At 63.9% G+C, this 27322-nt stretch overlaps 1 protein-coding gene across 6 annotated transcripts in view; it reads left to right on the forward strand.

The window, feature by feature from the left end:
- GRAMD4 (GRAM domain containing 4) overlaps window positions 1-25700 on the forward strand; it is a 73356-nt gene extending 47656 nt beyond the window's left edge. For 4 of the 6 annotated variants that reach the window (XM_039235888.1, XM_039235881.1, XM_039235896.1 and 1 more), the window contains 16 exons: window positions 5535-5655; window positions 10625-10686; window positions 12382-12514; window positions 12948-12973; window positions 13467-13558; window positions 14867-14958; window positions 15923-15971; window positions 16985-17056; window positions 17489-17532; window positions 17610-17719; window positions 19058-19212; window positions 20621-20765; window positions 21452-21545; window positions 22068-22152; window positions 22995-23063; window positions 23365-25700. In XM_039235888.1, the coding sequence (XP_039091819.1) occupies window positions 5535-5655; window positions 10625-10686; window positions 12382-12514; window positions 12948-12973; window positions 13467-13558; window positions 14867-14958; window positions 15923-15971; window positions 16985-17056; window positions 17489-17532; window positions 17610-17719; window positions 19058-19212; window positions 20621-20765; window positions 21452-21545; window positions 22068-22152; window positions 22995-23063; window positions 23365-23469 (1454 nt within the window). In that variant the 3' untranslated portion in view covers window positions 23470-25700. Of the gene's footprint in view, window positions 1-5534; window positions 5656-10624; window positions 10687-11745; window positions 12051-12381; window positions 12515-12947; window positions 12974-13466; window positions 13559-14866; window positions 14959-15922; window positions 15972-16984; window positions 17057-17488; window positions 17533-17609; window positions 17720-19057; window positions 19213-20620; window positions 20766-21451; window positions 21546-22067; window positions 22153-22994; window positions 23064-23364 lie in introns of those variants that run through there. The other 2 variants (XM_039235872.1, XM_039235912.1) reach the window with 2 other exon arrangements.
- The last annotated feature ends 1622 nt before the right edge of the window (window positions 25701-27322 follow it).

Consider the following 27322-nt stretch of genomic DNA (forward strand, 5'->3'; position numbering starts at 1 on the left):
GGTGACCTCTCACGGCAGCCGGGCTTAGCGTGGGGCCGAGTGGAAGTCCCTGTGGAGGCTGAGGCTCCTGGGCTGGTGACATGTCAGGCAGTGGATCCCCAATCTCCCGAGCACCCCTGCCCCCTCCCAGCCGGTGCTGTGTGCACGGAACACCACAGGGGACTCTCGCCTCCTGAGTCCTCAGGGCCAGAGCCCCCGGGCGCCCCGGTGCAGGGCTGGGGAAGGCCGAGGCCTGACACGCGGGGGCTGGCATGTCCGCCGTGCAGGGTGTGGATGTCCATCGGGTGCGAGGGCCTCGCGCTGCGGCGGGGCCCCTCCCCCACCGCTGGTGCCGTGGCTGCGGCTTCCGGGGAGTCCCGGGTGTGCGTCCTACAGCCAGCACCTCTGCTCTCGGCGCCCTGTGTGCTGCTCACCTGCGGTCTGTGCGCCGTGTCTCTCCTGGCTTCTCCTTGGGCAGGCTGGGTCCTGGGCTGTCACGGACAGGAAGCGGGTGGGGGCTGTGGGCTCGAGCCAGGGGGTCCTGCGTGTGAGTGTAGACTTAGGAGTGTGTGTTTATAGCGGTCACGTTTGCTGAGCCTGTATCTGTGGACCTGCGTCCGCTTGGGAATCCCCTCCCAGCACTCTGGAGAACCCATGTTGCCCACGTTCTTGTCAGAAAGAGCAAGACCGTGAGGGAAAGTGACAAATGCCACATTCAGTGTGTGGGGAGTGGTCAGGGAGGTTGCTCCCTCCTGGGGCAGGGGGAATGGTGACTTAAGACTGAGAGGCAGGGAGGGGGCACCGGCATGCGCAGAGGTCCTGGGGCAGGGTTAGACCATGGGCCAGTCTCTAAAAAGAGATTCCTGTGGCTTGAACCCAAAGAGCAAAGCTGAGGGGGGAGCCCTGACGTCGCTGGCGAGGCGGAGTGGGGCGCATCGCCGACCCTCAGGCAGGCCAGCAGCAGGGTCTGACGCACGCTTTCAGAGGAGCCTCCGAGTGCTGTTCAGACCTAGATTGGAGGGTGTAAGGGCTCCAGTCAGGACCCAGGGTAGGAGTTGGGACCGGCAGGGTGGATGGGTGTGGGGCCACTAGCAGGAAGTCCCAGTGTGTGTGGTGGCATGCCTGGCACGGGTCCCCTTCACCATAAACCTGGCTGGCTACCGTGAGAGGGGCGGGGACACGTGGCTGTCCCAGCAGGGCTGGGGGTGGGGAGCTCAGCTGGGCTTCCCTCTGCCCTGGAGCTGGGGCTCTGCACCCCTGTCCCCTGCCTCCCTGGCCCGCTTCCCTTGCTGCCTGGCCTGGGCCGGTCCCCACTTCTGGGACTAACTTGGAAGTGGCTCTGTGGCCCCGGGCAGAGGCCACCATCTCCCCTTTCCTGTCCCCTCTGCGTGGCTCCCTTTATGGAGCCTGTTCTGTGTCCAGGTGCAGTGGGTCGAGAGGCCTCAGTCTTAAGGGGACGTGGCTGCGTGGGGACCAGGACCGAGGGGGGACGTGGCTGCGTGGGGGCTGCGAGGGACCGCTCCCTGTGGGCTTGGTGTGGCCTCCTCCAGGCCCTCCCTCTGTGCGGAACCTTCTCCCAACAGGCCGCAGTAGGAGGGGCTGGTACTGGTGCGTTGTCCCAAGCAGGGCAGACCCCAGTGGGTTGGACGCACGGGAGGCTCCACACGCCGCACATATTTACCGAGCAAATGGACCGTGGAACTCAGCAAACCTCAGTGCTTTTCACGAAATCCGGGGAGCCATGAACTCCCCAGGCAGGAGGTGTGGCCAGGGCGGGGCAGGCCCCCTTCAGGTGGGAGGGTCTTCCGACCCCGGGCCCCTCGGCCTGCCTGTGTGCCATCTGGACAGAGTGCCCTGCTCACACACGGCCGAGCTGCAAGCCAGTCTGTACCAGGGCCTCAGGCTGCTCGGCTGACCTTGGCCTGAATTTCGGGGGCTCGGGCTCAACCCTGTGTCCCCAGGTCTGATGAGGCAGCCAGGACAGGAAAGGAAGCCTCTGGGTCTCCCCGAGCTCCACCCTGTCGCCCTCCCGCCCTGCCCAGGCCAGCGAGAGTCTCACCATACCCGTGTCGAGGGGCAGCGGAGGCCTGCACTCCCGCCACTGGTCAGTCTCGGGGGTCCCGGCCCTGCCCGGCTCCAGGCCGCACCTCTGCATCAGTCCGTCACGTTCCTGCGTCTCAGGAATGCCTTTCCAGGACTCGAGCCAAGTGTGGCTTTTCCTGTGTCCACAGGGCTCGGTTCCGTGTCTTGGCGCCATCGCCCCTCACCCGCTCACATGTGCCCTGTGACGCCCGCCCACCCCTCGGACTGGCTCCCTGAACAGGGCTGTTCTTACTCCCGAGAGGGCCGGCCTTGGTGTGGGTCACTCGTCCATCACAGGTGTCTTGGTGCCCGAGGCCATGCAGCGCCCCCGTGTGGAGCGGCGGGACAGGCGTCTGCCAAGGTGGCCCGGGCACCCCCACCACTGCGGCTGCCTCTTGCTCGGGCCCGGCCTCCGCAGATTTGTTTTGTGACTTTAACTGTTTGCTAAAAAGGGGAAATGGGTCAACAGCCCACAGCAGATGCCTGTGGGGGAGGCTCGCCTGGCCTTGGCCGCGGCCGCACCGTCGGCATGGAGAGCTGACTCTTCGGGATGTGTTCCCGGGGGTGGGGGGCTTGTGGCTGGGCCACCGCACGTGTTGGGGGCTGCTGTGGCTGTGTCCCCGTCGCACCCGCCTCTCCCTGCGGAGCGGTGGGTAGGGTGTCTCACCAGGTTCCTGTGTCCTATCTGGGCGCGGGAGCCCAGCCGCCCCTCACACCTGCGTGGCCTGTCCGTCCCCGCCGTGCGGCAACCCCTCTCGGAGGTGATGGAGAACCTTAAGACGTGAGGGCTGACATCCAGGGTCCGAGTGGAGAGGGCTGGGCTCCGTGTCATGTGGGGCTGTGACGAGAGTAGGTCCACTGTGTGTCCAGTTTGGAAACTGAGGATCCGTTTCTAACGTGACTTGGAAATGCAGGAGCCGCAGGCCCGAAGGCGAGGGCTAGGATTTTCGGGTGGGCTCTTGCATCTTATTGTGATACAGGTGTTAGGAAGCAGGGTTTGCAAAGGACTCGCACAGCCCTGAGAATTGAAAAAGTTGCCCGCCTGGGGATTCAGTGTCCGACCTTGGCTCAGGTCATGATCTCACGTTCATGGATTTGAGCCCTGTGTCGGGCTCTGTGCTGACAGCTCGGAGCCTGGAGCCTGTTTCAGATTCTGTGTCTCCATCTCTCTCTGACCCTCCCCTGCTCACGCTCTGTTTCTTTCAAAAAATAAAATAAAGACATAAAAAACGTTTTTTTAAAAAAAGGAAAAAGTTGCCCACAACCAGCTGTCGTTCCCCAAATGTTTGTGGGTGACCAAGTGGGGGAGGGGCTCTGAGGAGGGCGAAGGATTTGCTGCCGTGGACGGTGGAGGTCTGGTGCTCCTGGGTGGGACCCCCCCCCAGGGTTTGCACCCCCCCCCCCCGGGAACAGTGCAGGAGGCGGGTCCGCTTGTGGCTGTGTGGGTGCCTCCATCTCACTGGTCAGAGCCCGGGGGTTGCACTCCGGTCCCATGGAAGCTCGGTGGAGAGTGAGTGTGGACTCTGTGGCGTGAGCTGTGGTGCGGGCGGGCCGGCCAGGGCTGTGTGGGGACACACCGGGAAGGCCGAAGCCGGGTGGACAGCCAGCCTGTCGGACGGTGTCCCAGCCCAGAGCCTGACCGCCTGAGCCCATGCGCTGCTGGGACCACATGTCTGCCCCGCCTGCCCCCCAAGATTCGTATGTTGAAGGCCTCACCCTCAGTGTGGGGGGGTTGGGAGGTGGGGCCCCTGGGAGGTGATCAGGGTTAGGCAGGGGCGTATGGGCGGGGCCCCCAGTATGAGTTGCCCTGCCGGTGTGCCCCGTGAGGACGTGGTGAAAAGGTGGCTCTCACCAGGCTCGGCCAGCACCCGGGCCTCGGCCTCCTGGCCTCGGGGGCTGTGAGGAGTCAGCCTGCTGTGCAGGCCCCGCAGTCGGTGGCGTTTCATCCTGTCCTGAGCTAGGACTTCACTATACGCAGTCTCGGGGGGGGCTTCATCAGAGCCTAGAAACCAGCCGGCTGTCACCCCTGGACGACAGGGCAGGACAGAGGCAGATGAGCGGTGCGGGGCCTCTGTGGGGCCTGGAGTGTGCCATCTCTAGATCTGGGTGTCGCCATGTGTACACATAGTAAAGGCGTGTGTACACTGCACGTGTGTGTGCCCCCCTCTGTGGGTGTCTGCCGTGTGCACCCGCAGTGAGGCGTGTGTACACTGCGTGTGCCCCGCTCTGTGGGTGTCCGCCATGTGCACCTGCAGTGAGGCGTGTGTATACTGTGCACATGCGTGTGCCCCGCTCTGTGGGTGTCTGCCGTGTGCACCCGCAGTGAGGCGTGTGTACACTGTGCATGTGCGTGTGCCCCGCTCTGGGGGAGTTTCCTCTGACTGCTGCACCAGATTTCCACCATCCGAGAGGCTTAAGCAGCGTGTTTATTCTCTTATGATTTTGGAGGCTTGAGTCCAAATGAGGGTCCCCTGTGGGCAGGGCCGTGACCCCCCTGGAGGCTCTAGTGGAGGATCTGCTTCCTTGACTTCTCTGGCCTGGAGAAACTGCCCGTGATCCTGGGGTGCTGGCCTCTCCCGCTGCCGTCAAGGCCAGCCCTGCGCCCCAGCGGTCTCTCCCCTCTCTGCCCTCTGACCCTTCTGCCCCTTACAGAACGGCAGTTTGGGTCTGCCCGGATGACGAGAATATTCTCCATCTCTAAGTCCTTAAGTGTATCACGTCTGCAGGGCTGCTTTGTCCACGGAAGGGACATAGTCCCAGGTCCCAGGCATCAGGCTGGAACATCTTTGGGGACGTTACTCAGCTCACCACGTACTCTAGTTCAAACCACAAGTACGTGGCTTTGGCTCCCACGACTGTCAATAAACGTCAGGTCCTCATTCTGGCTTCCAGGGCTCTGCACGCCCCGCCCCCCACCTCATCTGTGACTCTTCCCCTCAGCCCACAGTCTGCTTCTACCTCAGGGCCTTTGCAAGGCTGTTCCCAAGCCAGGGGATCTGTGGCCTTGATGTTCGCCCCATCCAGGTCCTGACGGAGGCTGGCAGCCCCCCGCCCGTCCTCCCACTGCTTCTACGTCGTCGGCACCCCAGGGGGCGGGGGCTGCTTGCCTGCCCGTCGCAGGGGCTCCGCTCTGTGGCTGAGGCCCCCCGACCACACCTAGTGCACGTGTGCGTCCAGGCGGCGTCGGTGGCATGACCAGGTGCCAGCAGCGCCCCTCCCACGGGGATCCCTGTCGGTGCGGGCACCTGGCGAGATGCCTGTCCCGCGTCTGGTCTGCCCCGAGCTCCTCGCCGTTGCTTCGCGCCAGCTCTTGCCCCCCCGTGCTGTAAGAGGAGCCGCGCTAGCGGTCCCGCCTGCGGGGTCCCCCAAGCCCCTGGCGGTGCGGCCCTGCGTCCGAGCCCTCCCGGGTACCTGCGCCGCCGAGGGGCCGAGCGGACCTGAGCGACGCTCAGCTGGCAGCTCTGTCCCCACAGAGGAGGAGCTCCGCAAGCTGAGGGAGGAAACCAACGCGGAGCTGCTTCGCCAGGAGCTGGACCGCGAGCGGCAGCGGCGCATGGAGCTGGAGCAGAAGGTGCAGGAGGTGCTGAAGGCCAGGTGAGGAGGGGGCCGCGGCCCCCCCACCGCCCGCGCGGGAGCCTCCTTGCCCCTGGGCCCCCGCGGGATTCAGGCACCCCTTCCCGCGCCGCCCGCTGCACGCAGTGACCTCGGGGTTCGCCCGCTGCAGAGGGTCTTCCTCATCCCAGCAGGGCCCCTCGCCCTGGGGGTGACAGGTGCCGCCCCGGCTTCCTGGAGGACCTGGCGTGGGCCCCGCCGTGGGGCGGAGCTGTCCCTGGTGCGTGGCCTCCTGGCACGCCTGCCTCACGGTGCCGCCAGCGAGACGCGGGTCATTCCAGGAGGGTGTTAGCTGTGCTATCCTGTCCCTGCAGGCTGCTGGCCTGGCGCTGGGGCCTCCCCGCCAGAGCTGGTTCCTCCGTGGGGTGGACAGGTGCACTGTCGTTTCCGAGGGTCGTCGCCAGCTCTGGTTCCAAGGATACCCTCCCCCCCCCACACCGTGGTCTAGGTGTTCCCGTGCATGGGGTTTAGCTGGTGGGAAGGGGATGGTCAGGTGCTGGCTTTGTCTCAGGTCTTATCCATGGTGGTCACTCCCGGGAGCGGGGGGCACTCTTCTGGGAGAAGGGCCTGTTTCCTGCTTTGCGGGCATTGAGGACAGCTCGTGTGTGCTTTTGGGTGGCCTGGAAATAAGGCTGAGTGGCCTGTCCCCGCAGGTCAGCATGGCTGGCCTCCCTGGGGGGGTCTCGAGCTTGTCAGGGGAGGGATTCGCCCGACTTTGCATTCTGCCCTGGCTGCAAGGCCGGCGCCCCGTCCCAGACATCGGCACATGGGCCTCAACCAGGACTTTACCTGATGTTGAACTTTCTTACATAGAAATCGGTAGACATTCAAAGATTCAGTTACATTTTAATTATGCAAAGAGGCACAGCCAGTGACCTGACCTGGACAGATGCTGTGAGATCCAGGGACTGGCCCTGTCCCTGGGTGCCTTCTCGGCCACGGCCACGGCCTACCTTCTGTGGCGCATCACAGCGCTGTCTCCCCGACAGAATGCACTTCTGTCTGGTGCAGACGCGCGTTTAGGTCCAGTCTTGCCTGGAGCCTTGGCTGGAGGCTGCGGTGCCATGGGTGGCCTAGAGGGGTGCCTGCTCTGTCCCTTTCCCAGCCCCTGCCCAGCTGCCTCCCTCCCCGGCCCCTCACCAAAGCCCTGTCCGAGGACGTGCGGGGACCAGTTTCCCACAGGGCTGCTTGGGGGCCAGCTGGGTGGTTACAGTAAAGGAACGTCCAGACCAGGACTGAGGAAGCCGGGGTACATCGTGGGGCTGCCCCCCCCACACTTGACATGGGAGTAGGGTTTAGGAACCTTCTGGAAACTGAGATCTGAAGGAGGAGGTACAAGGAGAAGCAGGTTTCATGCAAGTGATGGCTTCTGTCTCTTTTCTTTTAGTATTTATTTATTTTGACAGAGAGAAAGCATGATCTGGGGAGAGTTGGGAAGAGAATCTCAAGCAGGCTCTGTGCCATCAGCATGGAGCCCAACATGGGGCTCGATCTCACGAACCCTGAGATCATGGCCTGAGCTGAAATCAAGAGTCGGACGCTTAGCCAGCTGAGTGTCCCACAAGTGATGACCTCTTGTACGGTCACCTTGATGTCTGTCTGGGGTGGCCGTGGGCCATCCCTGGTGGGTGAGCATGAGGAGGGGGCCCCTCCACACACATGCACACCCCCCCATCATACACCACAACATGCATGTGCACATGCTTCACACGCCACACGCACGTACACACACCACACGCGCACACATCACAGGTACATGAATGAGTGCACACCACACATCACAAGCTCATGAAATGCACACACCACACATATGTGTGCATACACATGCCACACATTACATGTACGTGCGCGTACACATCACACATGCGCACACACCACACATCACAGATACGTGTTTGCATGCACACCAAACATCACAAATGCACACACACCACACGCATGCGCACACATCATGCACGTGCACACACATCACACACGTACACACACGCGTGCACACCCCAAGCTGCAGATGAGCTGTAGGACTGAAACGTGGGAATTACATTTATGTAAACCTCTAAACCTCTGTTTTAGTTTTAAAGAAAAAAAATTTTTTTGTTTATTATTGAGAGAGAGCGTGAGTGGGAGAGGGGCAGAGAGAGAGGGAGACCCAGAATCTGAAGCAGGCTCCAGGCTCTGAGATATGAGCACAGAGCCTGATGCGGGGCTCGAACCCACATACCGCGAGATCCTGACCTGAGCTGAAGTCGGACACTTAACCGACTAAGCCACCCAGGTGCCCCTTAAAGAAAATTTCTGAAAAACCACCTTAATTAAAGCTTATTCGTTAATAGGCAAGATCCTTTTCCTGCCTGGTGTGTGGCCCGGCCTCGCCTGGGACCCTGGCCTCGGATTCTCCGCTCAGGGCCGCCCTGGGCTGGGCCACACCCTGTACCGAGCCTTGGCCAGGGCCGCTCTGTGTGGGGGTGAGACAGACCCCCAGCCCGGGGCGGGGCAGGGCAGAGTGAGCCTGGTGCCCGGCCCTGGAGTCACACTCGGAGCTTCCTGGACCTCAGTGCCCTCTGGCCTCACTCAGGTGGTTGCAGATCAGAAAATTGGATTTTTTTTTTAATGTTCATTTATTTTTGAGAGAGAGAGAGAGACAGTGTGAGCAGGGGAGGAGCAGAGAGAGAGGGAGACACAGAATCCGAAGCAGGCTCCAGGCTCAGGCTGTCAGCACAGAGCCCGACACAGGGCCCGAACCCATGAACTGCAAGATCATGACCTGAGCTGAAATTGGTCACGTAACTGACTGAGCCCCCCAGGTGGCCCCAGAAAATTGGATTTTCAAAGAGCAGCTGCGGTGTGTTCCACTCCAGCCTCGTTTGGTCCGTCATCGAGCATCAGCGTAGGTTGTCCTGGAACATTCGGAAGAGTCCACAGGTACTGGAAATACAAGGCCCTCTTTTTCTGATTGAGGTCACGGTCACAGAGCTCTTGTCGCCCTGCGGTCACCTGCTGACTTTACAGGGAGTGCGGGCGGGACCGTGCGCCTGAAGGTCGCAGGCTGCGGTGTCCTGATGCTCCATCTCCCCGCTGTCCGTCTGTCTCCCAGGCTGGTGCGCGTAACAGGACAGACAGCAGTCCAGGTCTGGTGGGACGCGTCTCCCAGAGTACCCACACCTGTGCCCTCCCGCCTTCTCTCCCTGCGGGCGGCCTGCAGCCCCTTCCTGTCTAAATACCTGTTTGTGGGGCACCCAGGGGGCTCAGTTGGTTGGGTGTCCGACTTCAGCTCAGGTCATGAACTTAAGGTTCGTGAGTTTGAGCCCTGTGTCGGGCTCTGTGCTGACAGCTCAGAGCCTGGAGCTGCTTTCAATTCTGTCTTCCTCTCTCTCTGCTCCTCCCCTGCTCATACTCTGTCTCTGTCTTTCAAAAATGAATAAACGTTAAAAAAAATAATAAACAACTTCCTGTTTGTTTCTAGCAGGTAATCGTGTTAGAAAAATCACAGTGACAGTGCAAACCGAGCCCAGGACCCCAGAAAGTGGCCAGCTACCACTCGGACCGTAGGCCCACCTATGGCTCAGGCAGGGCTCTGTCCATCGTGGTGTGCCCCCGGGCCCAGGCTGGGGGTGGGGGGAAGTTTGCTAGTGCTGCTCAGGTGAGCCACAGCTTCCGGAACCTCCAAGGCTCAGCAGAAGCACCCTGGTCCTGGGGCCGTCACACATGTCCCGGAGTGGCAGGCACTCGGCCGGCCGGGTCCTGGGCGCCTCTCCTGTCCCAGTAAGTCCCGTCTGTCGGTGGTAGCTATGGGTATGGACAGCCGGCCCCCTCCTCCTTGAGCGTGGCCTCCACCTCTGTCTCGTGTCTCCCTCGCCCACTGCTTAGTGAGGCTGCAACCTCACTCACCGTGCTGGTCTCCCGTCCAGCCCGTCCCCCATGCCTCCTGCTCCAGATTCCGTTCGCGGCTTTCAAGCCTGCAAACCAGGTCGGTTCACGGGAGTGTGGTGTGGAATCCGGTTATGTGAACAGGGCAGAAACCGCACCCCCTCCTTCCGCGAAGCTGAGGGTTGCCCAGCCCTGCAATGTCTGTCTTGGAAGAGTCCTCTGCCCCGCCCCTCAAGAGCCTACTGAGGTCTGCTTGGAGCTCCACCTCTCCCACATCCTGGGGTCCCGCAGGCCTGGGAGCCACAGCAACAGTGTGGGGGGGCCCTGGCCAAAGCACCACTTGGGGGCCAGGGGCCGGGCCAGCTCTGCTCCATCAGGCCCTTTGGCTGAAAGATCAACAATCAGGGTCTGGGGGGACTCCAGGAGAGGGCTCTGAGGCCGGGGGGCTGCTCAGGTGGCTTGTGGCTGGGCCACAGGGGCAGCAAGCCAGGCAGGTGGCTGGCACGGCCGGCCTGTGGCCTTGCACGGGGCTTGCTGAGGACATACGGATAAGTACCTTCTTATTAGCACGCTAGCTAGTGAGCGGAAGGGACACTTACTCTGAACTTAATAAACAGACGTGTCAGGGGCACCTGGGTGGCTCGGTCGGTTAAGTGTCTGACGCTTCACTCAGCTCAGGATCTCACAGCTCCTGAGTTTGAGCCTCACATTGGGCTGGGCTGAATGTGCAGCCTGCTTGGGATTCTCTGTCTCTCCCTCTCTGCCCCTCCCCCACACTCGCGCTCTCTCTCAAGATCAATCAATCAGTAGAAAAGAGCAGATGTGTTAGTAGGAGAGAAAAGAATTGCACGTTTATGAGAAACTATTTGGTTATTAAAAAAACAAGAAAGCGCATCCATTGTGAATGTAGCCCTGCTGCCATCACGGCGTCTGAGCAGTGAGGTCCCGGCGGAGCCCAGCGCCTTGGGAGGAGCCGCTCGAGTGCGGTGGGCCCCCTGCCCCCTGCGAGCGCCAGGACTTTGCGGAACCCGATGCGTGCCGCGGTGTGAGCTAACAGGGCTCCTGCCTCTTCTCCTCTCTCTTGAAGAACCGAGGAGCAGCCGGCTCCGCAGCCTCCGAAGGGACAGGCCCAGGTCAATAACGGAGCAGGTAGGGCCCCTGTGGGCGGCCGGGGCGGGCCGTGGGTGGGCGTTGGGCCTGGTTCTGGGCTCGGGCCCCAACACATGAGACGTGGTTTTCTTTTTCTGTAAAAATAGCGCACGGTACCTGCCTCAGCCTTTCGGGACTGAAGCAGTGTCGCTGTCACACTGGCCTCTCGGCCACTGACCTGGGGGCCGCCGTGGTCCGGACGTGCCCCCGCCCCGAGCCCAGTCCTTTATCTTACTCGACCCTTTGTCTTTCCTAACCATGTCCTGGGAAGAAACTGGATTTTCTGTCCAGCTGTCTAGGGATCTGACCCGTGGTGGGCCTGGCCCTTCTGTCTCCTGACCTGGGACCCGTTCCCGCAGGCTGACCACTCGTGAGCCCCCCCCCCCCGGCCCCCCATGTTCTGGGAGCTGAGTCACACTGGAAGGGCCTTAGGGTGAGGCCTGCCTCATACACAGCTCAGGAAGCCGAGACCCAGGAGGGAAAGCCTCTTCACGGGGCACCCGCCCCCTGGAGGCCCAGCTGGGACGCGAGCCACCTCCTGTCTTCCAGAGGGGAAGCTGGCCTGTCCCCAGGGCCCCGGTGCTGGACGTGGGTACAGGGGTACAGGCGTGGGTGCCCCTTGGGTCATCATCTCCCTGGGCCCTTGGGCTGCACACTCCAGACCCGGGTTCTAAGCCAGGGGTGGCAGGAGAGACCCCAGGCCCCCGCCAAGCACCGCGATAGAGGGGTCTCCTGTATGCCTGGGGGGGTGTCAGAGAAGCGGAGGCTGGAAAGGCCCCAATGCTCCGGGTCCCCAAGCCGAGGTCCACTCTGTAGCCCTGGTCGCTGGTGCGGTGGGCTCTGTGTGCAGAGTTAGGGACAGTGGGAGGCGGGGACAGGTGTCCTGAGTGGTGCCCCGCCCTGCAGCCAGCGCGGACGGGTCAGGGGTGCCGAAGCCACAGGCCCGACATAGACCTGGCAGTTGGCAAACCACAGCCTCCTGTCCGACTTCACATTTTTTAAAAGGTTTCTGCATTTTTAAGCGGTTGGAAAAAATGAAAGGAATGTGGATTTCACGAGTCAGCATCCCTAGTGTGGTTTCATGGGGACCCAGGCGGGCCCGAGGGCTCATGTGCTGTCCTCCAGCCATCCAGGTGGCTGCCCACCCCTGTCTGCACTGAACCCCGTCCCGCTCCAGGGAGGGCCGAGAAGCCCCCCCAGACCCTCCCTTTCCTTTCTCCTCCGAGACCTCTGCTTGTTCCATGGGCCTGGGCTGCCTCTGTGTGCACAGACCTGCGTGCACAGTCCAGGCCTGTGGAGTGCCAGCACTGAATCACCTCCGCGCCCTCCGCTCCTTCATTGTGGCAGGACAGCGCCCCCTGCAGGTGACTGTGCAGAGCGCTCCAGGTTCACAGCTTCCTCCTGGTTTTCTGAGTCTGAGGTGGCTCCTTTTTGAAGGTTTTGGGCATCTTTCTTCTCTGGGGTCCCGACCAGGACACAGCCCCCCGGGTGTACATGCCCCCTGGCCGTCCCTCAAATGCAGAGAAAAGGAGGGCGACGCAGACCCCAGCCCCTGCGCCCCGTGGGTGTGACAAGAGACCCCATGTGGTCCGCGGGGGCCGCGTCGCGCCTCGTGGTGGAAGCGGGTCAGACTCAGTGTCAGGGTGTCTGCACCCCACTGTACCCGCATTCCTCACTGGGGCCCCCTCCCCGCAGACCGGCGGAGCCAGGGGCTGTGCCCCCGGGTCCAGAAGTGGTTTTACGAGAAGTTTGGGGAGTACGTGGAGGACTTCCGGTTCCAGCCCGAGGAGAGCACCGTGGAGACGGAGGAGCCCCTCAGCGCCCGGAGGTGGGCCCTCGTGGAGCCCGTCGCTGCATTGTGGCTTCAGAGCCAGGCCAGCGTCTCGGCAAGGCCACCAAGTGGCTGCCGCCAGGGCTGGTCCCAGGGCCTGGCCACCTTCCCGGGGGGTGTGTGTGCCTGGGGGGGGGGGGGCAGGGTCACATGGTAGCCACCGTGTCCCCTCACTCAGGAGGCTCACTGTGCATGGTGACCAACAGCGTGTGGGATGGTGGTCTGGGGGACTCGGGTTCTGGGACACGGGCAGGAGAGGAGGGACAGCAGCGTGGGTGAGACCCCCCCAAGTTAGTGAGCAGCAGTGAGGTGCACCCCAGTGTGGCCCCCGCATCCCAGGTGATGCTGTGCCCCATGTGGCAGCGGAGCTTGGCAGTGGGGATGCAGGTGTGCTGGCGCTGGCACTCACCTCTCTCTCCCTCTCTCTCAGGTTGACGGAAAACATGAGGCGACTCAGTGAGTACCTGGTGCGGGTGTGGGGGGCCCCTGAGTGCGGGAGTGTGGGGCCAGTGGGCAGGGGCTTGCGGCTGAACTGGACATCTTTCCAGAAAGATGTTCCTGGAGGTTCCTTAGGAACAAGGTAGCTGTCCATCTGGAGCAGGACAGGATGAGGCCAGCTCTGTCCATCCCTGAGCTGGGCCTGGAAGTTTCCATCCAGGTCTAGAAGCCCCAGTGGAAAGTGGTGCATCTTGAATTATCTGCCAGGCCCCGGGTGATGACAGGCCCCCTCCATCCCCTGCACCCAGCTGCCCCTTTGTCCTATCTGTGGCATGGGCGTGGGGCAGGGAGCTGCCCGCGGTGGCACCAGCATGGCTGAGGGAGCCCAGCGGGGGGTCTGGCGTACCATGAGCCCAAGTCATTCGGGGTCCCCTTTGCTCATGCCCCTCACACTGCTGGCCCCCCAGGTGTGCCCAAGCTCTGGCCTCACCATGGTCTGTTCTGTCCCCAGAGCGCGGTGCCAAACCCGTCACCAGCTTTGTGAAGAACCTCTCTGCCTTATCGGACTGGTACTCCGTCTACACGTCCGCCATTGCCTTCACCGTGAGTCCCTGGGGTCAGGGACGGTCTGTCAGGCCAGCAGGCGGCCAGCACGGTCTCCGAGCTCTCCCTGGTGACACGGCGCCTTAGCTGCTCTGGCTGTGCAGTGGGGCCACTGATACCCAGCCCTGAGTTGTCACAAGGACCGGGCCTTGGCAGTGGCCTCCCCCCCACCGCCCCGCGCAGACAACCCCCGAGGCTGAATTCTCAGGAACGGGCCTCTGTCCACACCTCGGTCCGCTTTCCTGGATGAGTTGGGGAGAGGAGGAGGAAGAGGCTTGTCTGCCCAGGGGCGGCCCCAGCTCCCTCCTGCTGGGCACCTGGGGCTGGGGGAGGCTCCTGGCAAACACGTGGGGGCCTGGGGGCCCTCCCTGGGAGCGGGTGGCAGTGCAGCAGGCTGGCATTGCCATGTGCTCTGGGGAAAGGGCACTCGGCCACCCTGCCTGAACCATAGCCAGCCCCAGTCCCGCACAAGGAGACCCCATTATCACTGGGAGGGGGACACAGGCCTCCCACCTGCCTGCCAGCCGCATGGCCAGAGACAGGCATCCCCGCCTCTGGATTCTGGAAGGTTCTGAGGCTGCCCTAAATCCCCCAGCCTGGTGCCAGCCCTGAGCATTTTGTGTATGTACAGAGAATAGGACTCAGTGGCAGGGCCCTGGCCACCCCCTTCATCCTGGGGGGCCCCTTCATCCTGTGGGCTCCCCTTCATCCCAGGGCCCCCCCCTTCATCCAGGGGGCTCCCCCTTCATAAGCCGTTTGCTCCACGAGGCCTGGTCCTGCTTATATATTATTACCAATACACGTGCCGGCCATTCAGACCCTCCTTCCTGGCCTCCTCCACATGAGCCCCCCGCATCCCACTCTCTGCCCCCATCTGAGCGTCTGCTCTATGCCAGGCACAGGCGGGGCCGGACCGGAGGTGCCCGAGCGGCTCGTGGCACGTGGCACATAGTGGGGTCTCAGCCAGCAGTCGGCCACCTCGCCTGGCCATGCTGAGTCCTGGTGGGGCTTCGAGCTCTACGCAGGGGACCCGCGGCAGGGGTCTCTTCCCCACCCAGGCCATGTTTATAGCTGCTTCCTGGGGCACCCCTCCCTGCACCCCCAGAGCAGCCCCCTGTCCATCCTCCCTCCCACCCAGGAACTCCTGCTGAGAAATCAGCTCTTCCCAGGGCCTCCCCGTTGTGCCCTCCCTCCCGCTGGGGGCCTGGGCGCCCAGCTCCCTTCATGGCCTGGTGGGGCAGGGGGGCGGGGGGACAGCGGAGGGGTGTGGCCTGTCCGGTTGCCTGACGGTCTCCCTCGGGCCTGCAGGTGTACATGAACGCCGTGTGGCATGGCTGGGCCGTCCCCATGTTCTTATTCCTAGCAATTCTGAGGTTATCCCTCAATTACCTCATAGCCAGGTGAGCGTGCCGGGTGCCCGTGTGGGTGGTGGTGCCGTGTCTCTGAGCCGGCGGTGGGGGGGGGGGGGGCTGCCTCACACACAGGTCACTGGGGAGTAGTCCCGTGGTGGGGTAGGGCCCCTGAGCCCCCGGGACGATGGCCGCCCCCCCTGGCTTGCTGGGGTCGCAGCAGGTGACTGTCCAGCCCCCCAGCGGTTCTGTCTCTCGGCCGGCGGGCGGCCGCGGGGTCGCTGCAGCTGCTTCTGCTTGTTGACGGAATCCCAGGGGCCTTGATGCAGCTGCAGAGCCTTTGTGCCCCGGGGGGTCCTGGGGTTCAGAGTGAGGGTCCTCGCCATCGCCAGGCCCAAGCAACCTGCCGCGTCTTTCCTCTGTGCTCTTGGGAGCACCCTCTGGGGCTCCGTTGGGATGCCCCTTGTCCCCAGGCTGCCCGGTCCGTCTGAGCATGCGATCGCCCCAGCCGTGAACCCCGCCTTCGCCGCGGGCCTGAGGAGGACCCCGCGGTCCAGATTTTTACACAGTTGTTCAAGAGTTCACACTTCACATGCCAGTGTCCTAGGCATCCCGGTGCCAGCTGAGTTGGTTCAATTGAAAATGTTTTGTAGAGAAGAAAGTCTTTACACACGGGTGAAGGGGTCATCTGTGCCCGGGCGAGGCACGGTCAGCTAGTGTGGGCTGTTGCCGCGGCGCTGACTTTCTTTGAAAGACCCGTCACCTTGGGGTACTTTGAAGTGTGTCTGTTTTACCTCTGGGCCCCCAGAGGAGGGGCCGGTGAGGGTGACCTTGAATCGTCCATTCTCAAGAGCCGGGGGCAGCCCTGGTGGGCTCGGCAGTCAACGGCAGAGGGTCTCCAAAGCCCCTTCTGTCCCCCACTCCTTCCCCGTCAGGAGCACAGGGCTGGGGCTTTGAGGTCCTCCCTCTAACGGCGCCACCCGTTAAAGGCGTGTGATTGTCTCCTCTTGGCCAGGGGCTGGAGGATACAGTGGAGCATCGTGCCTGAGGTGTCAGAGCCTGTGGTAAGTCCTGGCCAGGCAGCGACCCCTTGGCCCCGTGTGGGCTCCCTGAGGCCCCCGGAAGCAGCTGTGTGGCTGCCCTGGGGAGCCCTGCCTGGCAAGTCGAGGTCAGGGAGCAGGAAGTCAGTGCCCCCCAGCACGGGGCCCTGGATGGCCCCACTGTGACCCCTTGCCAGCCGGCGCCCCATGTGCCCCTTGCTGGCCAAGGCTTGGCTGCATGGGAAGCGGCCTGTCCTGACCCTTCCCGGCTGGGATGTGATCCACTGGGGGGGGTCCTACAGTGCCCCACATCCTCCCTGGACCAGTGGGTGTGTGAGCAGGGATCAGCAAGCTCACGGCCCTCCATCTGATTTTATAAATAAAGTTTTATTGGCGCATAGCCATACCCTTTCACTTGTGCACTGCTACGGATGCTTTGGGGCAGCAGCGGCCGAGCTTAGTAGCTGTGGCAGAGACCCGTGGCCGGCCGAGCTACCGGGGTTTACTCTGTGGCCCGTTAGAGAAAATTTGCTGGCCTGCTCTGGAGGGAGACTGTGGCCTGTGGGGTGGAGCTGCCCGGCACGAGCACGGGGGAGAGCACCTGCTCTGTGTGGAGCTCCCAGTGGGGGTGCGGGGTGCAGTGGTGCCACAGGGTCCCTGGGGGGTCGGGGGGGGCGTCTCGGGGGGGCAGGCCTGTGTGTCCAGGAGGCCCTTGGGAGGTTCCAGTTGAATGAACTCAGACAAGCCTCAGTTTCCCTCACTGCAGTGAGGCGCTGAGGGCTTTGTGGTCTTAGATGCCCGTTAGAAGACACTCCTCAAAGTGTGATCCCTGCTGGCTGAGGGGACTGCCGCTGCCCCCCGCTGCCCTCCCGGGCACCAGAGGGGTGTCCCCAGGACACCCCAGGGCCAGCCCATGCCGTGCGGGGCAGCAGAGTGACTCCCGCTCCCGGGGCTGGGAGGCCCCTGAGCTGCTTTTGGGACTCCTCCCTCTGAGCTGCTCAGTTTCGGTGGAAATTCTCTCTCCCCTCTGGCTGCAGGAGCCTCCAAAGGAGGACCTGACCGTGTCTGAGAAATTCCAGCTCGTGCTGGACGTCGCCCAGAAAGCCCAGGTACTGCTCCCTCTAGGGCTCCGGCCTGGGGGCGTCTCTGCGCCAGCCTCACCCACAGGGGGCCCCAACACCCCAGGCCTGGCTTGTCTGTCGACCCGCCGTCAGCCTGCCCGTGACCCCGAGGCGGCAACCCTGGCGGGCGGGCGGCCCCTCCTGGTCTAGCCTGAGGCTGGTGCCCTGGGGCGTGGACGCCTACCCAGGGGGCCCGGCCACCGCCAGGAGGGGCGCGGTCTGTGCATTAGCCTGGGCCTTGCCCGCGACCCACCACCCTGTCCTTGGCCTTCGAGTGGCTGGGCAGGATGTCGGGGTTCTGTGTCACCCGGCCGTGGCCACACGGGGGTTGCACCTCTCAGGCCGGCCCGCGAACCCAGTCATCCCGACCTGGCCGTGTGGACGGGGACCCCTTGTGATTGCGGCTTCTTCTACACACAGAATCTCTTTGGCAAGATGGCCGACATCCTGGAAAAGATCAAGAAGTAAGTGAGGGGCCCCCAGCCTGTGGCCTCGGGGGCGCGGCCCCGCCCCCCTGCTGAGCCCCCCTCTCCCCTTCCAGCCTGTTCATGTGGGTCCAGCCTGAGATCACACAGAAGCTGTACGTGGCGCTGTGGGCCGCCTTTCTCGCTTCCTGCTTCTTCCCCTACCGCCTGGTGGGGCTGGCCCTGGGTAAGGAGGTGCCTCGTCTCCTGAGCCGGGGGTGAGTGCGGCACAGGGGGCCCCGGGGCCGCTTCCCACCGGCGCATCCGCCACGTGCCACGTGCCTCCTGGAGGTCAGCTGCTAACGCGCTGGCGTTCCTCCCTCGGGGCCTCATCCGGTGGCTTCTCGTCAGAACGTTCACATTCGGGAGACACAGGCCCGAACCCTGGAGACGTGGCCCGAGTGCCCACGGGGGCCGTGATGGGTCAGGCCGAGGGAGGGGAGACGTGGGCGTGGGGCCGTCAGGGGGGAGCCGTGGCCTCCGTCCTGTGCAGGGTGGTCAGACCTGCGGGAGGAAGGGATGGCCGGGGAGGGGGGTTCAGGGTTTGCGCTGGACTGGCGGGTAGGTGATGTCGCCGTTTCGTGGCAGAGGGAAGGGGGGTGGGTGCGGAGGGTTTAATTCTGGGGTGGGGTGTGTGCAGAGTCCAGGCAACAGAGCTGGATGTGCAGGATGTGGCCTTTGTCCGTATTTCAAACCACGGGATGGCAGGACCTGAGCCCCCCGTGGGTTCACTGGGACCCCTGCCCGGGATCTCTGCAGGGAGGAAGGTGCGGGCAGGTGTGGAGGCTGTGCTGAGGCCCAGGCCGTGGGCCTGAGGCTGCCCCAGCCCGCTCCGCTCACCTGCCCCAGGAAGCTGCATCCCACTCCCCGGGCCAGACGCTGACTCCTGCCCCACGCGGAGCCTCAGAGCACGGGTGGGGCTGCCTCCGAGCTGGGGCCACGCGGGTCGGGGGTCTCACAGCATGGGGGCCGTCCCCACCTGCCCACGCCTCCCCCCCCACCCCCCGTGCCGCCGCAGCCCTGGTCTCTGGTCGGCACTCTCCTTGCAGGCCTAGCCGGGGAGCCAGGGCGGGTAGACGGCCACTCTACCAGTGTGGCCTTGAGGGAAGTGACTGGCGCCAGCAACATGAAATGTCCTCAGTGCCGTTTCTCAGGGGCCTCGGCCGGGACACCAGTTCTCTGACCTGGGGTGGGAGGGGGCCCGCCGGGTCAGAGGGCGGCAGGCAGGGAGTGGGTCCCCTGCATTTTCTTTCATGTCACCCTTGGGGGTCGTAACTTGTTCGTGAGGTGGATTGATTGACAGGAGCCTGAGTGGACCCCCTTCGGCTGGGGTTGCCTGGCCCTCTTGCTGCCCCCCTCCCCCCCCCCCCGCCCTGTGCCGGCCACCCCTGGTTCTGTGAGGCCTTCCGTGTGCCCTGGCGCTCTGCCCTCCACAGGCCGGGGCTCAGGGCCACTATGCTGAGGGGACAGATGTGGCTGTGGTTCTGGTCCCAGATGGAATGGCACTGCTTTTCCCCGTCTCCAGGACTCTACGCCGGAATCAAGTTTTTCCTGATTGATTTTATCTTCAAACGCTGCCCGAGACTGCGAGCCAAATACGACACCCCCTACATCATCTGGAAGAGCCTGCCCACGGACCCCCAGCTCAAAGAGCGCTCCAACGCCGCCGTGTCGCGCCGGGTAGGCTGGGCTGGGCCGCGGCCCATGCTGTGGGGCCCTCGAAGCAGACGCGGTGCTGTGGGGACTTCCCTGCCACCCGGCACTGCTGTTTCGGGGGGCGCACCAGCCCTGGGCGCTGGCTGGTGCTGGGCAGGCCAGGCCCCCACCCACCTCAGGGACCCCCAGGGACCCTCCCACAGACTTGAGCCGTGTGGCCCCCGAGCCAATGGCAGGCAGGGTTCAGGGTGTAGGTCACAGATGCCCAGAGCCTGGGGGCGTGGGAGGAGGGGCCCCTGGGGGCTGCTGTCCAGCCCTTCCGTCCCTGGCCCTGAGGCTGGGGCCCACCTCGTGCCCGTACGCTGCTGCTGGGCCTGTTTTCGATCACGGTGGGAGGCTCTGTGGGTGTTAGGCACTGCGTCCCAGGTCGGGGCACGGAGGACCAGCTGGCCTCCATCTTCTCCTCGGTCTCAGATGAGTGGGGGAGGACGGCTCTTGGGGAGGTCTAAGAAGGCTTCCTGAAGGAGGGAACTTTGGATTTCTGAGACTTGCGTGTGAGTGTCCCCCGAGGAGTGACCCGCTGATGGGCGGGAAGCTCTGGGTCAGGCGCAGGTCAGGCTCCAGGACAGAAACGCCCGTTGGGAGTCCAGGCTCCTTGTCAGGGGTGAAGCTTGCATGTGCACAAGCAGCTTTTCGGTGAGCCAGCAGCTGGGCTCTTGGGGTGCAGGCTGGGTGAGGCGGGCAGCCTGGCTCCCCGAGGGCGTGGGAGGAGACGAGGGGCTTGTCCCAGCCCTGGGGCGCCCGGGGAGAGAAGACCTTCGTGGGGGTCAAGAGCAACCAGCGCTGGCCAGTCAGGAGAGACTGAGAGCAGCAAGGAGGAGGGCTTCCCGGAGGAGGGAGACCCCGCCCAGGTGTCTGTGCTGGTGGCTTGCAGCTCTGTTCAGCCTCTGTGTTTGTGACCTTATGTCATGGGGACCCCCTTTCCTCTCGGTGGCACATGCATCTGTTGTCTGCTCTCTGGCCAGCTGTCAGGGAACGACCGGGTGTGGCGTCCGTGGGGAAGTCCCCCTCCCGATGCCATGTGTCACTGTGTCGTGGCCGTTTGACTCTGATGTTGCTTCAGTGGCCCGTCCCTCAGCTGCGCCCCATTTCTGACATGTGGGGGAGGGGCTGCATGCGCTGGGGTGCGGGCTCAGCCTCGGCCTGTGGAGTCAGGACACTGCTGGGGAGACGGGAGGTCTCCCTGCTGTTGTGGGGCTGCTCTGCCCTCTGGGATGAGGAGCGCCCCTGGAGGGGCTCTTAGGGGGACCGCACCCCCTGTCTGGGCACACGTGGCTGCACCTCCCATACGATTACAGCCGGGTAAGGGTGGGGGGCGGCGGGACCCAGTCCCTCCCAGGCCCAGCCTAACGGGCATGCGTGTGCCCAGCAGCTGCAGACCGCCTCCTCGCGGAGCTATGTGTCCAGCGCGCCCGCCGGCCTGAGCAAGGATGAAGACACTGGTCGCTTTCATGGTACCAAGAAAGGCAATTTCCACGAGATCTTTAACTTGACAGAGAACGAGCGACCACTGGCAGGTACGTGAGCCCAGAGTCTGTGACCCGCCCTGGTTTTGGGGGGGGGGGTGGCTCCCGTGCTGGGGGCCCTTGGCAGGGACAGCCCCGGGGCTCAGAGGGCTGTCTGGGGCGAGCAGGCGGGAGGAACTGAGTGTGCCCCTGCCCACACGGGGGGAGCCCCTTTGCTGCAGCAGGTGGTTTGGCAGCAGAAATCCAGAGGGTCCCCCAGTGCAGAGCTCAGAGCTGTCCCAGTGTCATGCATGCTGCCCTGAGGTCCTCCCCACTGCCCCTGGCTCATCCTGGCCATGACCTGGCCATGACCTGTCGGAGAGCCGTGCGGGGAGAGCCGGGCGGTGGGAAGCAGCCGGGAGCTCTGGTCCCTGGTCAGCCTCCTGGGAAGGGCCTGCCCTGAACTGACCCGGCAGGTGCCCTGGGCTCTGAAGTGCCTGGCCGTCTGTGGGGTGTGATGACCAGCTGCTGAGCAAAGCTGTATAGAACCGACTTTGACCTGCTCCCGGCCCCTCCTCCCGCGGACCCGGGATGTGAAAACGTGGTTGCTGGGGGGGCAGGGGGCACCCTGCCTCCTTCTCAGGGTGTTGTGTACCTGCTGGTGGGGAGTGCGTGTCAGTCCGTCCTTGGAAAGATGGGGCAGACGGGCTCCTGTGGTGAATGGAGGGAGAGGTCACGGTCACTTTTGTCCCCGCTAGTGTGCGAGAATGGCTGGCGCTGCTGCCTGATTAACCGGGACCGGAAGATGCCCACGGACTACATCCGCAACGGGGTTCTGTACGTGACGGAGAAGTGAGTGACTCGGCGGGGCGGGCCTGAGGGGCCACGGCGTGCTCCTTCCTCCGCTTCGGGGAAAGGCTTTGTCTTCTCTCCTGGAACGAGACTGGATGGGGAGCTTACCCCTGGGGGCCCCCTCTGCCCGGCGTAGGAGCGGGAAGAGCGGCTCCGGGGTGGAATCTGCTCTCAGCCCCGGGGGCCCCGGCTGCCCTGTCCCCACACTCACAGCCACGGCCACGACTCCTGTCACTGAGGGAACAGGCCTCAGGGACATTCCTGGTTCTGGCCGGATGTCACAAGCATGCTTGACATCCTTCTGTCCACCAGGCTCCGTGCAGGGCGGTGGGTTTAGTTTATAAAAACTACGGAACTCTTTGTAAAAGTGCAGTTTTTTGCGAAAGGCCGCTGCACGGCGGTGGGAGGGAGGGGCTCTCTGGGGATCGCCACTCGCCCCCTGGGGACCGTGGTGGCGGCGGGCTGGTGGTGTATCCCTGTTCAGGTGCTGGGTTATGCCTCTGTTTCTTTCTCCCCCCATAGTTACTTGTGCTTCGAAAGCTCCAAATCCGGTTCTTCCAAGAGAAACAAAGTTATCAAGCTGGTGGACATCACGGACATCCAGAAGGTATGTGTGTGGGGGGGGGGCTTCCCTTCTCCGTTGCCTCTTCTGGTCTCAGGAAGAGGAAGGCCGTAGGGCCGTGAAGCTGGGGGGCTCCAGCCGGGTGTGTTGACAGGGACGGGCCGGTGCCTGCTGGACTTAATCCTGCCCACAGCAGGGCTCCCTTCCGGAAGGCCTCCACGCAGAGCCCCCTCGGCTCCTGTCAGCCTCCATGTGCACAGGCCTCTCCTACCGCCTCGTAGGTCAGCGCCAGGCGCCCTCCCCAAAGGGGTCAGGGACGCACAGCAAGGTGGGCCCAGGAGGTCAGGCTGCCGGGCCCCTGTAGCCACTGCTCATCGGCCCCTCAGTCCTGACATGCTCCCCGTCTCAGGCCTTTCCTCAGCCCGTTTCCCTCGAGCGTGATCACATGGAGTGTGTGGTGCCCGGAGCAGGGCCCGGCGCGCACAGGTTGGGGGCTGGCTGGGCCACCTGCTCCCGGTCTCCAGGGTCTCAGCGTGTGGGACACAGGCCAGCCCGGGTTGGGGGGTGGACCCCGGCTCACTGGCATGTCAGGGGCACCCCCATGGCTGCTGGGCCCCTGGGCCCTCCCAGCCTCCCCGCGGGGCATTCCCCTTGCGCGGTGCCCCTTAGGGACACCCTGCCTCGCTTGGGCCCTTCTGGGAGAGGGTGAGACGGGGCGTCCGCAGGTCTGGTTTCTCAGTCATGAAGTCCGTCTGTCTGCTTGTGGCCAGGAAGCTCGGGGCTCCGTGGGGCTTGCAGTCCGTGGGCCCTGGGGTGTGGGGACAGGCTTGGCCCTGGTTCTGGCCCTGGCGGGGGCCCGTGGTGACAGTGTCCTGTCGTCCCCTCAGTACAAGGTCCTCTCTGTCCTCCCGGGTTCAGGCATGGGGATCGCCGTGTCGACGCCATCGACCCAGAAAGTAAGTGCCGGGCGGGAAGCCGGGGAGCCCGGGGTGGGCCCAGAGCCGCGCTGGGGGGCCCCTGCTCTCCTTCCCTCCTTGGGGCCGCAGGAGCCCCACTGCTGTCTCCGGTGTGGGTCCCCAGGGAGGGAGGGTGGAGCTGGGGGACCCCCCCAGGGCTGGGGGCCTGGCCTCTGCGCAGGTGGGGGGGTCTGCCCTCATACACCTGACCCTCTGGGGCTCCGCCGGGACCCAGGCTGGGGCCGCCCTGTCCTGCTGCGCCCGGCTGCGCGGGTCACCCATGGCCTTTCCTCCCTGCCAGCCGCTGGTGTTTGGTGCCATGGTGCACAGAGACGAGGCCTTTGAGACCATCTTCAGCCAGTACGTGAAAATCACAGCGGCGGCGGCGTCTGGCACCGACAGCTAGTGTTGCTCCTCTGGGGATGTTGCTGGAAGGTGTTGTTGTTGTTCTCTTTTTTCTTTGTTTTTTTTTTTTTTGTTTTTTTTTAAACGATTTGATAGTGGAAAATCTTTGGACATCCTGATCTTTTGCAATAATTCCCCTCGATCTATGGTTTCTATTGTGTTTCCCCTGCGTTTGATGGACCCCCTCACGCAGGGGTGGGGCCGCAGCCAGTGCCAGCCCACCTGATGGGTGAGGCGTGTCCCGTGGACGCAGAGGCAGGGGTCCGCGGAGGCCCACGGGAAGGAGGACACGCAGCGCGCGCCTGCCCCAGCCAGCGCCTGGCGCAGCGGCCGCCTCAATGCCCCCGCCTGGGCAGAGCCCCCGCCGTGCCCCAGCCCTCCGGAGGCTGAAGCTCTTCCACACCAGAAGCCATAGCTGAGGAGCACTCACGGCCCCTCCTCCCGGGGGTGAGGGACGTCGGTGCCCAGCAGCTCCGAGGCCCCTGCACCGTGGCCGGAAACGGGCCGGTCGGTCTCGCGCCTTCCCCTAGCGAGACCCCTGCTGCGCGTCCTCCCAGCGAGGCTGGGCCGGGAGCGCCATCCGGCCTCCGCCCTGTGCTGCCCTTCAGTGGGGGCGGCGATGCTGGGCTGCCCCACCTGCGCCGTCCTGAGGAGCCCCCGGGAGTCCCGGACGGGGTAACCGTGAGGACAGGGAGTGACGTGCTGGTAGAAGCACATCGCTGTCGCGTTGCCCTGCGGGGAGCCCCGTGGAGCACGCCGCAAGGCCCGTGGGTCCGGGCTATGCTCTCAGACGAAAATCGGCCACGACGTGGCCTGTGCTGCCCTCCGCGTGAGGGAGGGGGCTCTGGGGTCCTGGTGGGGTAGGGACGGAAGCAGCCGGGCTTGTGCCACCCGGGGGTGCCATACAGGGACGCTCCGGAGGGCACCAGCTTGGGGGAGCACCAGCTCGGGGAGCACTCCGGAGGTTTGGGGCCGGGCGGTCTGCACCCCTGGTGTCCGACGGTGTCCCCGAAGGAGGACGCGCAGCTGTGCGGGCGGCTCGCACCCAGGGTGGGGGTGGGGTGAGCCAGCACCCATCCGCCCCACCCCTGCCGGAGGCCAGCAGTCCTGTGGCGGAGGCCGGGGTGGGGCGGGGGTGCTGTGTGGGGACAGGCCTGTGACGTCTGAAGGACAGGCTGAGACCGTGGCGGTCAGCGGTCAGCACACTTCCGACTCGACTACTCCGGCCCCTCGGCTTGTTCCAAGTCCTTTCGGGTGTCACTAGGATTGTTTTTTGAAGAAACAGAAGATTATATTTTTTACAGAGAGCAAGCTGTTTTTCTTATTTTTGTATCATTTTTCAGATGTAATTTTTACCTTTGCTCCAATCCTAATTTGCTGGTTTGGGTGAGACCCGGTGGCATCGCTCAAGCCCCCCTTCCCAGGGGACTGGAGCGCCACACTCCAGGGCCTGGGCAGCGCCCCCGGGGAGCCCCGCCGACCAGTCTGATGAAGCACACCCCCCGCCCGGTCGGTGAGATCTGAGGGCACCGCGGCCCCCACCGGCTCTGGCCCCGCCGGTCGCCCTTCCGTAACACCGGAGGCAGAACCCGCTCTAAACCCTGGCTTTGGCTGCCACAAAGCTGGACCGGCTCCCGTGGCCCCGGGGAGGGTCTCGGGCACACCTGGGGGATGCCCCCCCCCAGCGGACCCTCCCTCCGTGCCCAAGGTGCGTGGGGACGGGCTGCAGGGTGATCCCCCGGGGGCCGCTCACACCCCTCCCCAGGGCCGCCAAGGGGTCGGGGTGTGGCCTGTCTACGGGGTGGCCTCACCCTCTTCAGCCGAGGGGGTGGTTTGGTTTGAGTCCCTTTTGAGGAGAAAGGGAGATGAAAACTGACCACGAGCTGAGCACGGCCACGGGGGGGAACGCGGACCCCTGTGGGCTCCGAGCCTCCTGGCCGAGAGCACCATCGTTTCTATTGAATTGTGTAAATCTGGGCAGATGTTTCATTTCTATGACTAATCACTGAACTAGAACGAATGTTACATTTTTCTACGTCTGAAGCTTCAGTCTATTTTGGATCCTGTAAATAGTCGTTACTGCTGTCGTTTTTGTTCAACAAAAGGATTGTACTGTATGAAGAAACGATGAAAAACCCCTGTAACATTTTTTTAAGAAAACTTTGTTTGTTTAAAGAAGTCTTGTATAAATTATAATTTTTATTTAAATAAACCTGAAATGCTTTGTGCTCAGGGGAGCGGTGGGGGTGGGGTGCGGACGGCTTTCCTGGCGGAGCCTGTGTGCATCACAGGCAGCTGGAGTGGGGCAGCCCAGCACCCCTCGGTGGCCCAGGAGTCCCGCGGCCACCGGGCACTGGAGGGTCCCGGGGGTGAGGTGGGTGCCCGGGGCCTGTGGGACAGGGCCACGAGGGAGGGGCTGGGAGGAGCAGGGGACAGGGGCCCAGGCTCCAGAAGACTGCGGGCCGGTGGGGCCAGCGCCTGCAGGTGGGGGCATCCGGGGCCTGGCAGCAGGTGGCAGTGGGCGGTGGGGCCATCGCTTGCGGGGCTACGCAGGAGCCCGCAGGAGGTACAGAAGTGGCGCCTCGGGTTTGGGGTGCAGGTCCCGGCCCCGCCTGGGCGTGACCTCCCTGGGAGCGGTGGGCATCTTTGGCACCCTCCCCTGGGGTCTGAGGCTGAGCCGTGGGGGGACTTGAGGACCCTGGGCAGAGGGGTCCCCGGTGGCACCTATGGCTTGGCTGGTCCAGACACGGACACTGGAGACAGAGATGCAGGAACCCTGCCGACTTCTGAGCCGCCCGCCGTCCCGCACCGAGCTGAGCTGCGCCCGGCCTCCGGCACCCCGAGCCCACGGGAGCCCCCGGGAGGCACAGCCCCACCCGGGTTCCACCAAGTGACAGGGACCCGGTCTGAAGAGCCAGCTCTGCCCCCAGAGGCGTGGCCTTGTGTACCGCATCCATCCACCTGTTCGTCCAGCCTTCTCTCCGTTCGCCTTTACGTCTGTCTGTCTGTCTGCTGCAGCCACCGTCCTAGGGGCTGGGATGTAGCCACGAAGGGCCAGAGGCCCCTGGGAACTGCCCTGCTGTCCCCCGACCCGACTCTGCGGGCAGCAAGAGAGGGCTTTCCTAGCCGCAGAGCCCCCACTCGCCACTGCAGCACAGCCCGACGGGACGGTCCTTGTGAGCGCCCGGCCCTGCTCTCTGGAGGCAGAAGGGTGAGGAGGGGTCCGAGCCTAGGGTGTGGGCGGCACAGGCCCTGCCCCCTCGCTCATGGGGCTCCCGGGTCTACATCTGTTTGACTATTTAAGGTGCCAATAAAGTAGCACAGATCTGCCTAATTGGGATTCTGGAGACTGTTTGCTAACTGTATTCAGTACGTTGGTTTCCTTCGGGGGCCTGGACACTGCATTTTAGCAGCGCTCGGGAGACGTCGTCCGTTGGCCTCACCCGAGGGTCCGTGAAACCAAAAAAGGCGCCTTGGTGCCCCTGTACTACTTGGGCCTTAATTCTTGGGGAGACGGAGCCCCTGCAATGCTCCTTCTGGCTGCAAATTGGAAGAGGACCCTCCCCTCCCCCACCCCCCCAGGGTGAGAAGGGTCTGCAGACGGAGGAGACGGGAACACGGTGATTTGTAAGGCTCTGTGCACTTCCCTTCACGAGCACCTGCTGTTTTCCGTACCAGCATTTAGTGAGCGAGTTTTAGGACCGTGTGAGTACACGGGGGAGGGGGGGTGTCGCTACGAGGTTAGGAGCCAGGGGTGATGATTCTGTCCACCCACGGGAACTGACGTGCAGGGCTGACCCCCTACGTGTCCGCAGTGACGCAGGCTGGAGTGAGGGTACTGGGGGTGCGATGGC

Source organism: Hyaena hyaena, unplaced genomic scaffold, assembly GCF_003009895.1.
Source record: "Hyaena hyaena isolate Hyena2069 unplaced genomic scaffold, ASM300989v1 scaffold_4, whole genome shotgun sequence".
Taxonomy (NCBI): domain Eukaryota; kingdom Metazoa; phylum Chordata; class Mammalia; order Carnivora; family Hyaenidae; genus Hyaena; species Hyaena hyaena.